A 16,472-nucleotide genomic window follows, 5' to 3' on the forward strand; every position below is an offset into this window, starting at 1 on the left:
CTCGGCACTCACTGCCGTGGCCCAGGTTCAATCCCTGGTCGGGGAACTAAGAATCCTGCAGGCTGCACAGCGCGTTCCCCTCCTCCCCCGAAAACAAAGGTCAAATGGCACTCAGTGCACAAAGGTGGAAGCTAACCCCTCCTTCAGATCCCAAACCAAATCCCATTTTTCTTTAGCTAAGCCCTTTTATTTATTCATGGGAGGGGGTTGCTTCCATCTCTCCAGGACTATAAGACAATAATAATGCTCTTCATGCAGTCACCTTAGGCAATACTGGGTAAACCTTAAGAGCGCAGGCTTGGGAATGAATCCACCCAGGTTTAGATCATGGCCCTGCTGCTTCCTGTCTGGGAAGGCGTTTCCCTTCTCTGTGTTTTCTTTTCTTCATATGCAACCCTCATGAGGATTAAATGAGAAGATAACTTGCAAATCATACAGCACCAAGTATGTGGCAGGCGTATATGTTTGTTGCTGTCACCATCATCATTATTCTTCTTAGGTGGAAGAACTGGATAAATGCAGTGTTACAACCAAGAAGCCTGTTGGAAATTGGTCTCATGTTTGCTTTGGAGCCTGTATTTATTGCATACACTGAAGTTCCCAACCCAGTTGTAAAGATTGATTCAGGGACATTCTATGGCTTTGGATTTGAGTATTTACATTTGTAACATTAACTCTGTTTTCCATTAATGTGCCGAAGAAGCCTGTTCAACCACGCGGTAGAGAGCGCAGTATAGTGAATCCCCACGTGGCTGTCGCCCCGCTCCAACAGTCAACATCATTTGTTAACCTTGCTCCATACAACCTCCACATGTTTTCTCTTTTCTTTCCTCTCTCTTTTTCCTGGAGATTTTTCAGACAGATCCCAGTTGTTTTATCATTTCACTTGAAATACGTCAGTGTAAGGTAAACTTTAAAGGGTCCACTTCGGGTCATTTGGATCAAGGCATAGGGCTTATCACATGTTGCTGTCCAAATCTCCTGAGCCAAGGTAGCCACCACTGTTTTTACAGCACATGTATTCAAGTGGTCAGCGCTGATGTTGAGGGCCCATTGGCGGCTTTGTGCTCCTGGCTCTTCTCAAGTTGGAGATGCCTTTGGGTGCTGATCAGGATGACTACCCAGAAGCTGCTTGGGGATAACCAGTTTCCGCTTTGAGGTCAGCCCCTTACTTTTGCAAGAAATTGTCATCCTGCCCTGTTAGTATTATGAATTTGAGTGAGGAAAGGAGACGGGGAAAGGTGTGCTCTGTGGTAGATGACGCCAATAGGAAACACACCCTGGGAACACAGAGACCCAGCTTTTGAGTATGAAGAGAGAATTACTGTTAGAGTTCTCCATTCTAGTGGAAGAGCCCAGTTGAGCTGCCAAGAATCCCTAGCATTAGCATTCCTTTCCCCGTAGCCTTCCATCTGTGTTCTAGATAGTGTTGTCTACCAGCTAGGACTTGCAGGCGGCTCTTACGTATCACTAAGATCATGTCAGTTAAGAAAGCAGAACACTTCTGAGGAAAGCGAGTAAGAAGAAAACAGCATGGTGAAGAATGCTATTCTTTGCCTCTTTGGGCGTGTGCTTGATTGTGTTCTTTCTTATGCCTGACTCAGCTCAGAGGACGATCCATTCCTTCTGTATGCCACACTGCACTCGGGGAACCACTGCAAGTTTATCACAAAAGATCTGATGCGGGACCACAAGGCCTGTCTGCCTGATGCCAAGACCCAACGCCTGTTCTTTAAGTGGCAGCAGGGACATCAGCTGGCAATTGTTAGTAAGCATCCGGGATCAAAAGTAACTTTTCAGGTGTGTTACCTGTTCTCTACATAATGTCAGCAGAGCCAAGTAGATAGTAAGCATGCGGCATAGTCAAAGAATGTTGCAACTAGTTCTCAATGTTTTATTTTACTTTTAAATATTGATTGATTGATGTATTTGGCTGCACTGGGTCTTAGTTGTGGCATGCATGCAGGATCTAGTTCCCTGACCAGGGATCGAACCCAGGCCCCATGCATTGGGAGCACAGAGTCTTAACCACTGGACCACCCGGGAAGTCCCTCAATGTTTTATATTTCTCAGCTTTAGTTTGGTATTTGGAATTACCCAGATCCTAGAAACACAGAGTCTGCCAGAGCAAAGTTTTCATAGGCCAACCCCACGTTAATTGATATATTGAAAACACCTGAAATGTCATCAGTTGTGACATCAGTTATGTCATCAATTACAAATCCTCATATGTGTTTTTTATTCTCCTGTTTATTTGCAATAGCTCAAAATTCCTTATTTCTTATGGTTCATCATAACTTCTATTTCTGCTAAGTAACTCCTTTTTCCTGTTTAATCCACTGCTGTGGCACAGTCTCAGTTGAGTTCTTTTTTGATTCTAGTTTAAATACCTGTAAGTACAAGGATTCCTCCTGTGTGAAAGCAAAGGGAGAAAATCTAAAGGCGAATTACGACAGAAAAATACACTAGCCAATGATAAATATGGTCCAGTGGTCAAAAAATATATGAAACAACATTTATAGGAAATATGGTATCAAATTACCACAGAGATACAGTCAGTCACTAACAGTTCTGTTAGTTTCAAGCGTACAGCAAAGTGATTCAGTTATACATATATATGCATATATATATATATATATTCTTTTTCAGATTCTTTTCCATTATAGGTTATTACAAAATATTGAGTGTAGTTCCCTGTGCTATACCGTAGGTCCTTGTTGTTTACCTGTTTTACATATAGTAGTGTGTATGTGTCAATCCCAACTCCTAATTTATCCCACCCCCTACGGCCCCCCCCCCTGGCATTCATCTTCACAGAGTTAGCTGCTCTTTCAAAATCCCTTGTTAAGTAAGACAGAGAATACATCTCTGAAGCAAACTGAGAAGCTGTCAGAAGAGAAAGGGAAATGGCTAGGTATTCCTTTAGTGTTGTTCTCAGTGTGTGGTTCCCTTTTAAATTCAACAGCATATTCTCATCTATGACACCGTGGTGCAAACAACGGGAGACTCGTGGCACATACCTTATGATGACGACGTGGTGGAAAGATATTCCTACGAAGTGCCAACCAAATGGCTTTGCCTTCACCGGAAGACATAAAGACTCTTACCCCCATGCTAAACTTGTGTTTGGGTGTCCTCTCGGTTGGCATCAGAGCTCTTAAGTTGATGGTTGATGCTTGTTTAGAGCATTGCTTCTGTCCTGTCTGTCTAGTTTGTCCTGTTTGGTCCAGTTGGTTTGCATATCAATAAATTGATTTTTTAATTAAATAAGATATAATATCTTTTCATAACCAGTTGCATTTTTTCCCCTAACATTTGTTAGGATTTGAGGCTTATCCAAAGTTGGGGAACTTGGTGCAGAGTGATACCTACCTTTCTCCTATTGAGCCAGCTATTCCACTTACTTGGGCAACAGGGTCTTCTGGTATCCATTTTGCTACCCTTCCAGGTCCACCAATAGCAGAACCAATCCATCTGGCCCCGGGTTCTGGGTTGTTTGTAAACCCTTTCTCCATTTCTGATATCATCTCATCCTCTATATGTTATCTCCTTCCCACACTGAATCACTTGTGGTCCGCTCTGATGAGCTGGCCCAGATGTCAGAGGTGTATTAGCAACTTCTACTTATCACCCAATGATTTGGGTTGGAGGAAAGGGGGCAATTCCTTCTCTTTAGATTATGATTGTTTCTTCTTCATCCTATAATGCCTTTTCCAGACTAATTCAACATTTTGTGAACACTATTAATTCCGTCACTTGGTATGAGGGCTTTCTAAAGTATATAGATTATTTTCATTTTATCAAGTTTGACTTACTTTACCAAAGTGAGTAAGTTGTTGCCTCTCTGTTTTACTCCCTTGCTAGGCAGCTTGTATCTTGATTTTAGCTGAAAATATTCGTGTCTGTAATACTTCATAACAGTTCTTTCCTTACTCATACGTACTGTACAATTTGATATTCAAGAGCAGACAAAACCAGTCTATGGTGATAAAAATCAGAATACTAGTTGCCTGAGGAAAAGGGCACAAGAGAATTTTGTGGGGGTGATGGAAAGTTCTGAGTGGTGCTGACATAGGTGTATGTATATATTAGTCAAATTCATCACACTAAACACTTAAAATTGATGGATTTACAACAACGTAACTGAAAAAAGTATGTTAGCATAAAAGTTATTTACATGAAAAAACAATGACTTCATTTATATCAAACAATGTACATGGATATAAGTAAGGTGTGTATTATGCACAGAGAGACAATCCAGGAAAAACAGAGGAGGGGATGTTTTACCTCCTTACGCCATTGTTGGATTCGACACTGCTGCCCCCTAGAGGAAGGGGCTCTCCAGACAAGTGCCTGATAAATTGAGGGCATTGAAAGATGCTGAGAATCGGAAAGCTCTCATAAATCCAACCTGTTTATCTTCTAGATTTCATGAACTACCTACTTAGAACACTGTGCTTTCAGCGAGCTAAACTTTTTTTTAAGAAACTATCCTAGTTTTAAGAAAATTAGGAAAGAAAGCATTTGTTAAATAAGCTTGTCTAAAAGCTTAATGCAAATTCCTCACAAGTTGCTCTAGAGATGGGAGAGGATACAAAAAGAATCGTAGAACTTCAGAGCAGGAGTGAACCTTGAAGAACATGAAGTCCAACAGTCGCATTTTATAGAGCAGGAATAGACCCAGGAAGATGCAATGGCTCCCTTGGATCCCACAGCTAGTTAGTAGAGACATTTCAACCATAACCCAGCTCTTCTGATTCTCAAGTCAAATAGTCTTTCTTCTACTGTACACTGTAACTTAGACTAGAGTAGTTCATAAAAACTCAGACAGACTGAATGGTAGAGCATCCGGTATGTAGATTTAGAAACTTTGTTAGCCACATAAGAGAAAGTGGGGAGAATGAGAGGAAGGGAACAGGCAGGACGACCTCTTCAAGGGCCCACGTTTCCATGGTGGCTCATCAGGGTAGAAAATTGTGTTAGAGAAACTACATTATTTTTGAACTCTTTAATACCATTCCAAAACAAAACCCTAATTTCTGCTTGAGGTAAATTGAGGTGCATCTGTCACTTGTCCGGGAGCAGGGCAATTCTAGGGCGCTCAGAATCAATCGCACTGACACGGGACTTTGGAGAGTTCAGGGATTCTCTGAATGGAGGCAGCTGGTACCCAACACTTAGGCTGCCTTTTGTATTCTGATCACCTGAGTGAGACAAAAGCTACCTGTCTAATTCAAGGTCCCAGACACAGTGGGAAGAAGGAATTCTTTAAAAACCTGTGCCCTGGATTGAGAGTATCTTTAAAGTTGGCCAGCCATGAACAATGAAAGCTTTGAAAGGGCACTGACTCTGCCACTGAAAAGTATGTCTAAAATGCTTTGTGCTTCCCTCTGGCATGCTCCTGAATTTATACTCTCTTTTCCTCCTGCTGTTCTGAGACCCAGTAAAGAGAAAATCACAAAGGAGAAGCCTGAGCTCATTCTCCCAGGGCTCCGCTGGGACTACCTCACCTCAGGTGCCTTGTTCTTCACATTAAATGAATTTTTCTCTTCAAGTTTGCACTTAAATATAATTACTGCTTCCCTGTTCCTTTAGCAGGTTTCTTGCTTTTTAAAAAAACTGTCCTAAGGTGCTATAAAATGCATATGTGTTCACATTAGATTTCTTTTTCCCTGATAGCTTCATTCTAGAGCAGGCATGGAAAGGAAGAGTATGTTACGTAGGCACCTGAATTCTGGTCTATCATGGTGAGTCTTATCTTTGGTAAAAATCAAAATTATTCGGGATACTTGAGGGCAAAGCTAAATGGAATGTAGATCACATACTTTGCCCATCCTTCAGCAACTTGGAATTTCTGGAGTGAGAAACATCTAAGGGAATCCTTGTGGGAATGACTGGGAGTGGAGGAACATGGACCATTCTGATGAAATTGTGGGATTTAGATTTGGGTTCTTTCAGGGCTGGGACTTAAGCAGAACTAAGAGTTCTTAGTAAGTGGGACAAGGCAGCTGCTGGAGCCTCCTATAACCCCAGGGTGACAGTAGGGTTGCCAGATAAAATACGATCTCCCAAATAAATTTGAATTTCAGATAAATGACAATTTTTTCTATAAGCACGTCGCAAGCATTGCAGGGATATACTTACACTAAAAATATTCACTGCCTATCTAAAATTCACAATTAACAGGGCCTCCTATATTTTTATTTGCTACATCTGGCAACCCTAGGTGGGAATTAGCTGGGAAATGAGGGGTAGTGGGAAATGAGGCATCTCTAAAGCCCACAGCCCTACAGGAGGCCGGAGGGGAACAAGGATAAGAAAGGATCTAAGGGACTTCCCTGGTGGCACAATGGTTAAGAATCCACCTGCCAGTGCAGGGGACATGGGTTCGATCCCTGGTCTGGGAAGATCCTACATGCCACGGAGCAACTAAGCCTGTGCTCCACAACTACTGAAGCCCGCGCGCCTAGAGCCTGTGCTCCGCAACGAGATAAGCCACCGCAATGAGAAGCCTGCGCACTGCAACGAAGAGCCTGCGTGCAGCAACGAAGACCCAGTGCAGCCAAAAATAAATAAATAAATAAAATAAAAAAAGAAAGGATGTGAGTAAAAGGCACCTGGGCAGGAGGTGGGGTGTGGGGGTGGAGGAGAGAGACCAATGATAAGTTCCCTGCCTTATCCCAGCCAATGACAAGCTTGAGTCCATGTGATATAAATGAAGGAAGTTCCATTCAGAGACCTACTTAGAGGAAACCATTCAAACCAGCAGGATGAAAGAAAATATGGGAGATGGTGAGAATATTCTCTCAGTGTATGTAATGAAAACAAATGCCACAAAACTAAAAAAAACAAAAACAAAAAACGGGAGACGCGAACACCAATGAGTAAGTAAATGCAGTAAATCTTGAGAAATAATCTTTAATTTTCTCTTATCATGTTTCTGTTATGGTGTTTCAAGATTCCCTGAGGGCAGCCTCCCTGGTGGTGCAGTGGTTAAGAATCCACCTGCCAATGCAGAGGACACGGTTTCGAGCCCTGGTCCGGGAAGATCCCACATGCTGCAGAGCAATTAAGCCTGCGAGCCACAACTACTGAGCCCGTGTGCCACAACCACTGAAGCCCACGCGCCTAGAGCCTGTGCTCTGCAACAAGATAAGCCACCGCAATGAGAAGCCTGCGTACTGCAACGAAGAGTAGCCCCCGCTCGCCGCAACTAGAGAAAGACTGCGCACAGCAACAAAAGACCCAATGCAGCCAAAAATAAATAAAAGTAAAATAAATAAAATTTTTAAAAAAAGATTCCCTGAGGACTTTTCTCCCCAAGTTTTGTCTCTGTTAGCAATACTTGATCTGACAGATGCTTCCAGAGACTATACATATACAACTTGCCTTCAACCAGGAATTGAAATAAACAGGAAGACAATTATCTAGTCACTGATAACAGCTAAAAATTGTTTTGCTACCAGAGTACTCTCAGAAGTACACAGTTATCAAATGGATTAAGTTATTAAAATAACCATGATAATTTATTATAAATAGCAGTGTTACGTGAAGGGTTTCTGGTAGCTTCTGACAAGAAAGTTGATGTAGAATTAATTTCATCCATATTTAAATGATTACCTCATTAGTCTCTTTGATGTTAGTTAAAATTCAGCCCAAGAAGCAAATACTTGAGAAATCACAATTTCTAATATGGTAGAGACATAAATTCATTTTAAGGAGACCAGTTCAGATTGCCGTATCAGTCTCAGCTGGGCTAGAACATTACTAAGTATCAAGTTTCGTTCACATCTAAATATTGAAAGTCCGTTTTTTTTCCTTTTTCTAATTTTTATGTATTAAAAAATTTTTAAATTGAAGTATAGTTGAACTACAATGATTCAGGTGTACAGCAAAGTAATTCAGATATATATATATATTCTTTTAGATTCTTTTAGATTCTTTTCCATTTTTAGATTCTTTTCCATTATAGGTTATTACAAGATATTGAATATAGTTCCCTGTGCTATACAGTAGGTCCTTGTTGTTTATGAAAGTTCATTATTAAAACAGATTTTTTGTGCTTTCTATGACTACATCAGAACAAAGAAGGTCAGTGTCCGGAATTCCCTGACAATTCTGCTTCTCATTTGGCTCTCTGGGGCAGAGTGGCATCCTGGCCTGGGAGGATAGTATGAGGCCTCCACCTCCATGAAACAGGTTCCTTTGGAAGTGGTTATGGCAGGTTGTCTGAAAGGTAAGTCCCTCACCTAGACTCATTGCTTAAGATGTACTATATTACTAATTCTTTAAAAATAAATCATTCTTGTATTTTCTTCCCCTTTTCAGTGACCTTGTCCTAGAATCCAAAGCTGAATATTTTTATCCTCTGCTCCAAAGCTGAGTAGTCTAATGCTATTAAGTTTTTATACACATATATGCCTTTCATATATATATATATATATATACACACATGTATATATAATTTTTTTAAGGATCACTCATTCTCTATAAGCTCTTTTGTAATAAAGTTTTTTCCCACCTGACAGAAAATGAAACTTTTCCTTGTTCTCGTAGTCTTCTATCACTTCTTCCTCATGTACTCTGAACATCATAATATAAATTCATAAAACGAGGCAGTCAGGTTAAGCTAGGGCATTGCTGTATACCATAAAATACTATTTGCGTGGTTGTATACTCACAAACTATTCCGCCAGGTTTCCTGTGTTCAGAAGGAAATTTGTGTTCCAGGAAGCTGTCACCCTGATGATAGCTACTGGCTCAAATTAAGGATCGTGTCCTTTGGCAGTCAGCCCTGTTCTGGCAGGAGTTCTCAAATCCTTGAAGAAATGGGTCTTTTCCAAGTTAGGCCCTCTGATCTCCAACTCGTAAAGAAATAAACTCTGGTCAGACCAAGTATTTGAAGAGAAAGCCTGAGGAAGTTTTGCTGCTTGACACAGATAGGGAGCTTTTTATTTTTTTAAGTAAATCATCTGGCTCTTTTTGTTCTTTGATACAGCAAGGGAGGTTTCTGTGAGGAAATCAGTACTGAACAGTTTGTGCTTTATGAATGTCAGTAGATTTTTTTTCCTTCCCACTCCCACTGCCACTATCCCCAGAGATTTCAACACCATCCATATTCTGGTCTCATTGTTTCTTATCCACTTAAACTCTGATGATTTTCCGCCCCCTGTGAGATGCCAACCTGGATCTTTTAAACTACTTAAAAGTGCTCCACTTTGAGGAAATCAGACTTTGGAGCTCTTCATTTTGCCTACAACCTCCTTAACCTGCTCCACTCCTTCATCCCGACCACCAGTTCCTAGATCTGTTCTTAGGCCTATTCCTTCCTCACCTAGAGGCCTCTCTTATCCATCTGCATCTGGCTTTGCTTGCCTTGTTGCTCGCCCCACTCCATCCTCAAACCACTCATTTCATGGATGACTTCAGTAATACTTCAGATTCTTTCATTCATTTCACCTCCTGTGGTACCCATCTTATCAATTCTAAACCAAACTTTGGGTAGCCCCATACCATTCCACTTTCTGCTCTCTCATACCATAGTATTGCTAGAAAAGTCACGAAATTATGCTACTGGTACTTCACTCCCATTTGAAGGTCCTTTGTTTCACCTTTCAGTGAATTCCCTGTTAATTCCCCGAAGGAGCGCTCCCAACTTTTGCCAACTTAACTTGAAAAGAGCTCATCTCCTGCAGCCTCCGTTTCGTTTTCTGTTCAGTGGGGAAGAGGGTGCCAGCGTACTTCTCAAACTCTAATGGACATGGGATCTTGTTTAAAGTGCTGAGTCTGATTCAGGTCTGGTGTGCCTGGTGATGCCAAGGCTGCAGACCGTATTTTTGAGTAGTAGTTTGAGTAGTCTCAAATGAGCTCCAAGGTTATTTAAGAAGAATAATAATAGTACAACACTCATGATTCTAAGTCCTGAATCATAACCCGGCCACTCTCACTCTCAGCAGGTGACTTAAGCAGGAACTAAAAGCCATCTGTTAAGAGACTCTTCAGCAATGTTTGCCCTTTCTAGCAACTTTCTTTCCTCACCCTTTTCTCCCTCTTCTAGGTTACTTTTTCTACTGCCTCCATACTATCCTTTCTTGCTAACTTGAGAAGTTGTTTTCTCAGTTAATCTCTTTCCATGGGCTCATTCCCCCATCTAACTACAATACCTTTTGGCTTCTAGCCTGACAAAACTGTGCTTGCCTAGGGATAATTTAACAGCCAAACTTCTCAGAGGAAGGAGCCATCTCTACCCCTGCTTTCTTTCCAATTCTACATTTGCAGCTGAGCATTTCTACTCAACCACGGTGAAAACAATTCATCTTCACCCCAACAGAGTGACCTCCTGCCTTACTTTATGTTATTTTTTCCTGCTCATTTCCCCCTACTTACATACCTAATCAATTAGCAAATTGTGTTGATTCCATCTTCAAAATATCTGTCGTAGTCTAATTATTCAACTCTTAACTACCTTTCCAAAGGAAATAATCCTTTTTTAAAAAATTTGTACATGAAGATATTCTTCATAATAATGTTATTGATAGTAATAACAAAATTGGAAATAACGAAATGTTCAAAACAAGGGAGGGAAGAAATAAATATAATTTTAAACGTTACAGTGATTAAAATGATACTTTGTGTGTTGGCATGGGTTAAATGACAAAACATCTACAAAATGGTATGTTTAATATGATCCCATGTTTTAAATAGGAAGGAAGGAAGGAAAGAGACATTTGGAGAAAAGTATCTGAAAGAAATATTTTGTTGATGCCACAATGTTACTAGGTATCTCTGCATGCTGGGATTGCGGTTGATTTTTAGTTGTCTTCATCTTCTGCACAGTCTGAATTGTTACATGTGTAATAGGATGTTAGAATAGGACTCTTTCTGCCTCAGTTTCCACTGAGGCACAAATATAGTAGATACCAAGATTCCCAGGTGAGTGTGAGGCAGACAGTACATATGCAGAATTTACAAAAAGAATAAAGGAGAATCTGCCTCACAACTCCTGGCCCCTTAACCAGGCCAAAGATATCAGAGAGTCAGAGGAAGGAAAAAGATAAAGATGTTTCCTTGTAGAGAGCTGTGGCCAGGCTCCTGGTTCCTTAGGTACCCTCTGACCCCAGGACCCTGGGAAAGATGCCTCAGTAGGAACACTTGGAGCTCCTCTTGCAGTCTGGGGAACCCAGGACTTCAGAGAAAGCTGAAGCCTCTGTGGATGGGCCTGACTCTGCAAAAGCTGCAGGATGACAGCAGGGCTGACAAGAGACATTGGAAACGAGCCAGAGAGAGGGCTACTGCCTTGGACTTGCCTGGCACTGCAGGTTTCCTGAGGTCCAGATGGGGGCCAGATAGGTGGGAAGAGAGTTGCCTTAGGCTGTCTTGGGCTGGAGGGGAACTTCGGGATGGCCAGGGGTTGAAGAAGGAGTGCAAGTGGCCACCTACATATAAAAACTGATGGGCTCAGCAGAGAACCACTGAAGAGCCTTAGAAGAGTGGCCAAGCGGAGAAGCATCAGCTTTAACCATCTGTCAGGCTCACCAGAGACTCCAGCTATAAACATCTGCTTGGTCTAGAAAGCATTGAGCCACCCACCCTTACCTATCCTCCACTGCCCATCCTCCACCTTGTCTGGGGCGGGGCACGTGGAGGGTGTGAAGGAGGTCGGGGTGGAGCTGAGCCAGGAGTGATTAGGGAGGACAAGTCAACCATGCCCCCACCCCTTTCCACTGGAAGATTTAGTGCGAAGCCGACCTAAGCTGACAGAATACAAATGATGCAGTGCTGTTTGGAATCTACTGGTATAGAACTGGATATTCTAATTTCTGAATCGATACTGCATTTGTTAAAGTAACCGTAGCACTGCATATTATCTAAGAGGAATGGAAAAGTAAGGGAGCATACCCGAGTTTTCATCTAGAGGCAGGAAAAATGAAAGGAAGAGTGGGAGAACAAAAGTCAGATTGTAGTTTTATCACAGTCTGTTCATCATGCTTGTTACCAGAACCCAGATGCTCCCTTGCGCTCACTTCCATGATTTCTTGCCTCCACAAAGGTAACCACTGTCCAGTCTTCCAACAGTATAGATTCCTTTTGCCTGTTTTTGTGCTTTATGTAAATGGAATCAGTCAGGCTGTGCTCTTTCGTGGCTGGCTTCTTTCATTCAATATTGTGGGAGGTTCATCTCTGTTGTCACATGTAATTGTATCATTCATTTTCATTATTATGTGATGTTCTATAGTGTGAATATACCACAATTTATCCATTCTACTGTTGATGGGCATTTGGATAGCTTCTAGTTTTTGCCTATTACAAATAGTAATTGCTATGAATAGTGTATCACTTTTTATAATGGGCGGAGAGCTATTAAAAAGTCTCTGGCATCTTCTTTCCTTTCCGTTTCCATAACTACCACCCCAGTTCAGGCCTTCACAAACAGTCACTGGTTCTATTAGCAATGGCCTCTTGATTGATATCCCCATCTACAGTTCATCATAAATACTGCCACCAAGTTTATCTTCTGAGAGCATAATTCTAATCATGCCATTTCCCTTACTCAAAAACGTCAAATGTCTCCCCACTGCCTTCCAACCAGAGCAGAAGTTCCTTTCCTTGGCATTCAAGGCCTCCTCCCTGCATTTGTACTCCAGAACATTTTTGTGTCCTAGTCAAGCTAAGCCACTGCCATGCCCTAAACACAGGCTCTTTTTCTCTTCCTCTGCTTCTCTGTTCTTGCCACCCCGAGTCCATGTTGCATCATGGTGCCACTCACACTGTTCCTAACAGCGAACACACCTGTCAGAGTGCTTCTCCTCCCAGGTTGAGCTCGGATATATTTCTTTCAGCAGGCGGCTTGCATTCCCTTTGGCCAAAGTCATGTCCCATCTGCAGCGCTTTGTTGGACCCTACCTTACACATCATGTGCTGCTTCGTGTTAGTATTGCTCTCATTTGGGTTTCATTTTTCTTCCCCACTGACATTTCTTCTCCGTCTGGTTCATCTGTGTGTCTCCAGAGCAGCCAGCCCAGCTGGCTTACCCCTAGAAGAGGCTCAATAAACGTTTGTTGAATTATTTTGGAGAAGTTGTTTGAAAACGTCTTCCTGATTTTTACCTCTGATTCCCACTTCTCCTTTGAGTGAATTCCCCTCTTGCTCCTTGGTATTTTGTGTGTGTGCCGGCTCAGGAACATACTCTTGGGTGTCTGATGCTTCAACTGACCCTCAAGAAATAATGATAACTTCTCAATGCCACCCTCTTTAATTATACCATTTAAGCCCCTCCCCACGTCTTAAATGAACTAACTATTTATTTATTAGGCATCTATTTTGTACATGGACCATGAAAACTGGAATAAAATTTGCTCTGCACCTGCAAGACATCATTGCAGAGTTTTTAATATTGAAAATGTTTTAGTCTGTTGTCTATGGTTGATTTTTGAAACTTGCCTTTGTTTCACCACGATGGATGCATTGCACACTGGGTGAAATTCACGGATCTCAGTTGAGGTTTATCAAGTACTTTCAAAGCAAGTAGAACATAACACTGGAGCACTCTCTTGCTTTCCCATCAATACCTGGGTTCTCAAGAACTAGTTCCTCAATTAGTGCCTGAAAATATTGGTTATAATGATCAGACACCTCATTCATTGGCTCTCTCCCCCAGTTGTCTCAAGAGAACTTGGCTCCTCTGAGCACCAGAGATGACTTAATTTTGCGGTAAGAAACTAGGAATTAGAGGAAGCCAATTAGGAAACCTCAAGGAAGAGGAAGTGTCTCCAGGCTGAAAGGAAGGCTGTTGAGTCTTATTTCCTCTCTGTTCTTGACTCATCCTCTCGGTGCCTGACCAACTTCTGCACCACCCTTTCCCCACCCGATCGGGGGCTGAAGTGGGTGTGGGGTGAGATTGGGGGTAGTGAGCAGAGTGAATAAAGTCAAATAACATTCATAAAGACACCAAGATGTAGGGATACACCATGGGTGTGAAAATCTCAGTGAACTTTTTTTTTTTTTTTTTTTTTTGCGGTATGTGGGCCTCTCACTGTTGTGGTCTCTCCCGTTGCGGAGCACAGGCTCCGGACGCGCAGGCTCAGTGGCCATGGCTCACGGGCCCAGCCGCTCCGCAGCATGTGGGATCTTCCCGGACCGGGGCACGAACCCACGTCCCCTGCATCGGCAGGCCGACTCTCAACCACTGCGCCACCAGGGAAGCCCTCAGTGAATTTATTGATGCTTACGATTCCCATCCCCGTCCACAGTCATGGGTGAGGCTGCATGTATGCAGGATAGGGTGAGTAAGAATTGGCTGCTTTCTAAGTTAAGAAAACAGAATGAGTTTCACTTCTGAACAATAGCAGAGTGCAGTACAGGCTGGTGCAGTACTTGGCTTCCTTCTGTATTAGGGATAGATCAAAACAAAATAGCCAACGATCCAGGCTTTATTCACCAGTGTCCCCTCCTTTCACAAAGAGAGAAGCTGAGTTAAAGTCTATTAGTAGGTGACTTATTTTCATTGTGCTTAATATTTTTTTCCTCCATGCCTTTAAGGTGGGTACAGCGTGCTCACCTGTTTGAGAGAAGAAACCGAGGTGGTGGCCACCAGTTGATCACTGGCAAGGCTCAGATTCAAATCCAGTGCTTCTGACACTCAAAGCAAAGCCTGACCATGTTCAGGACTCAGGCCCCTCCCTTCCCCATCTTATTTTTCACTGGGACATTTGCTGTTCTCTCAAGCTATGAAAGGCTTCCTGTGTTATCATGCTTAAGGGGAAGTTGTATGTTAAAAACCACCAACGGTTAAGCCCAAGCCAGCTGGGGTCTTCCAATGCTTCTTCCAGTATTCTGGGGAGACCCATGAGAATTCTTAGTGTTTCTCAGAGTCCTTGGCTTTCAGAAACAAGAGCTCAGTCATCAGTCAAGCATTGGGTTTTCATTTAAGGGGGAGTTTGGGAAAACAAGAGAAACATCAAAAGTTGTAAGAGTTGTTGTAGCTATAACAACTTTATACTGAAGTTGTTATAGCTAAAAATCAAGAGTGACCTGAAAGCTAAAGGTTTTGGCTCTCTAGAAGTGGTTCCTGGAGAGATTTAGTTAAATGTCCTTTGGGTTGAGCTGCTACAAGTTTATTCCCTTTCAGATCAAAGGACAGCATTATCATTATTGGAGATGACTGACAGAATCCAGACGCAGAATTATATTGACTGGAAAGGAAAGGATGGAGTAGCAAGGAAATGATAGCTGTATGACTGCTATGTTGATAGACACCATATTGAACCCACCATTGGTATTGGAGGGTGAGAGAACCACACTAGGTGTTATGGGAGAGAGCGCTGGGGAGTGTTGCCTTATTGGAATATGGTTTGAAGAGCTTTTGAGTAGAAGCATAACCAAGTACCTCATATGTCACGGTAGCACTTCCCACACCATGTTTGATGCCCCATTTGTCCCTCTCTTTTGCCCATAAATTATAGAACTGGAGTACAAAGAAATCACCCTTTTCTTTTTCCCCAAGACTCAAACAGATTGACAACTCCTAGGTAGCCAACCATAGCTACTGGGGTACAGGAAGAGCTTTAGGGTTTCTATTGGTATGAGAAAGATACAGATAGGGAGAAATACGAATGGAACTAGGTTCTTGCCCTCAGTCCCCTGAGGAGGCACCTGATGGCTCAAAGTCTGACCAGGGAGCTACCTCCCTCCTACTGTCCACACAGAACTGCCACATCCCTAGCTCTGTTGTGGCCACAGTTGACCTCTGGGGCCCCTTGACATCAGGGAATCCTAACTCTCCTAAGATACTCTATTACCAGTGTTTCAACACCTGCTAATATCACATGCAAACACAGATAAGCTTCAGTTTTATATTCCCTGGCTCACTGAAACCACCAGCAGAGCGTCTTAAGCTAAGGGCTAAATTCTTATCTTGCCTTTAAACACCATGTGATTCAGCATGTCTGCAGTCACTGGGAATCTACGCTGCCAGTTTTTACCTTTGCCTTGTGGGTAACCCCTACCTTCCACCTACCTCCACCCCCAGGGGAGAATGTGGGCCTTGTCAAATGGAGGCCCCCAGGAGATTTTCCAAGACTCACGAGATGTCAAGTCATCTCTAAAAGTTTTCAAAAAACCAGAGAGTCATTTCAGAAAGTCTAACTTGGTGGCCCAACAGAGAGGAAGGTCAAATTTTCCATACAGACACAGCAAGTCTGCCCCCATAGGCTTGTGGTAAAGCTGCAGGAGCACTGGTCTCCAGACTTCTGTGAAAGCTCCCCAACCCAGGGGGAAGTCCACCTGGGTGAGTAGATTAGCTGCTGCTTGGTACCCAAGGCACATATTCGTGAAGTCTGCTTCCTGGGGATTTCCCTTAGCAACGGAATCAGCAAGGGGTTCGTCTTTCTGAAAGATTTCCCGGAGGAATCCATTGGCCTTGTGGAAAGACCTCAAATTCTAATATAAAATCTCTGGCCTTTTAGGTTTTTGAG

General features: G+C 42.5%; 1 protein-coding gene across 7 annotated transcripts in view; it reads left to right on the plus strand.

Annotated features, from left to right (window-relative positions):
• Positions 1-10,601, plus strand: part of PRORP (protein only RNase P catalytic subunit) — a 132,185-nt gene extending 121,584 nt beyond the window's left edge. For 5 of the 7 annotated variants that reach the window (XM_032621548.1, XM_032621552.1, XM_032621551.1 and 2 more), the window contains exons 7-8: positions 1,605-1,800; positions 2,966-3,274. In XM_032621548.1, coding sequence (XP_032477439.1) covers positions 1,605-1,800; positions 2,966-3,097 — 328 coding nt within the window. In that variant the 3' untranslated portion in view covers positions 3,098-3,274. Of the gene's footprint in view, positions 1-1,604; positions 1,801-2,965; positions 3,275-6,958 lie in introns of those variants that run through there. The other 2 variants (XM_032621553.1, XM_032621554.1) reach the window with 1 other exon arrangement.
• The last annotated feature ends 5,871 nt before the right edge of the window (positions 10,602-16,472 follow it).

This window comes from Phocoena sinus, chromosome 2, assembly GCF_008692025.1.
Source record: "Phocoena sinus isolate mPhoSin1 chromosome 2, mPhoSin1.pri, whole genome shotgun sequence".
Classification (NCBI taxonomy): Eukaryota; Metazoa; Chordata; class Mammalia; order Artiodactyla; family Phocoenidae; genus Phocoena; species Phocoena sinus.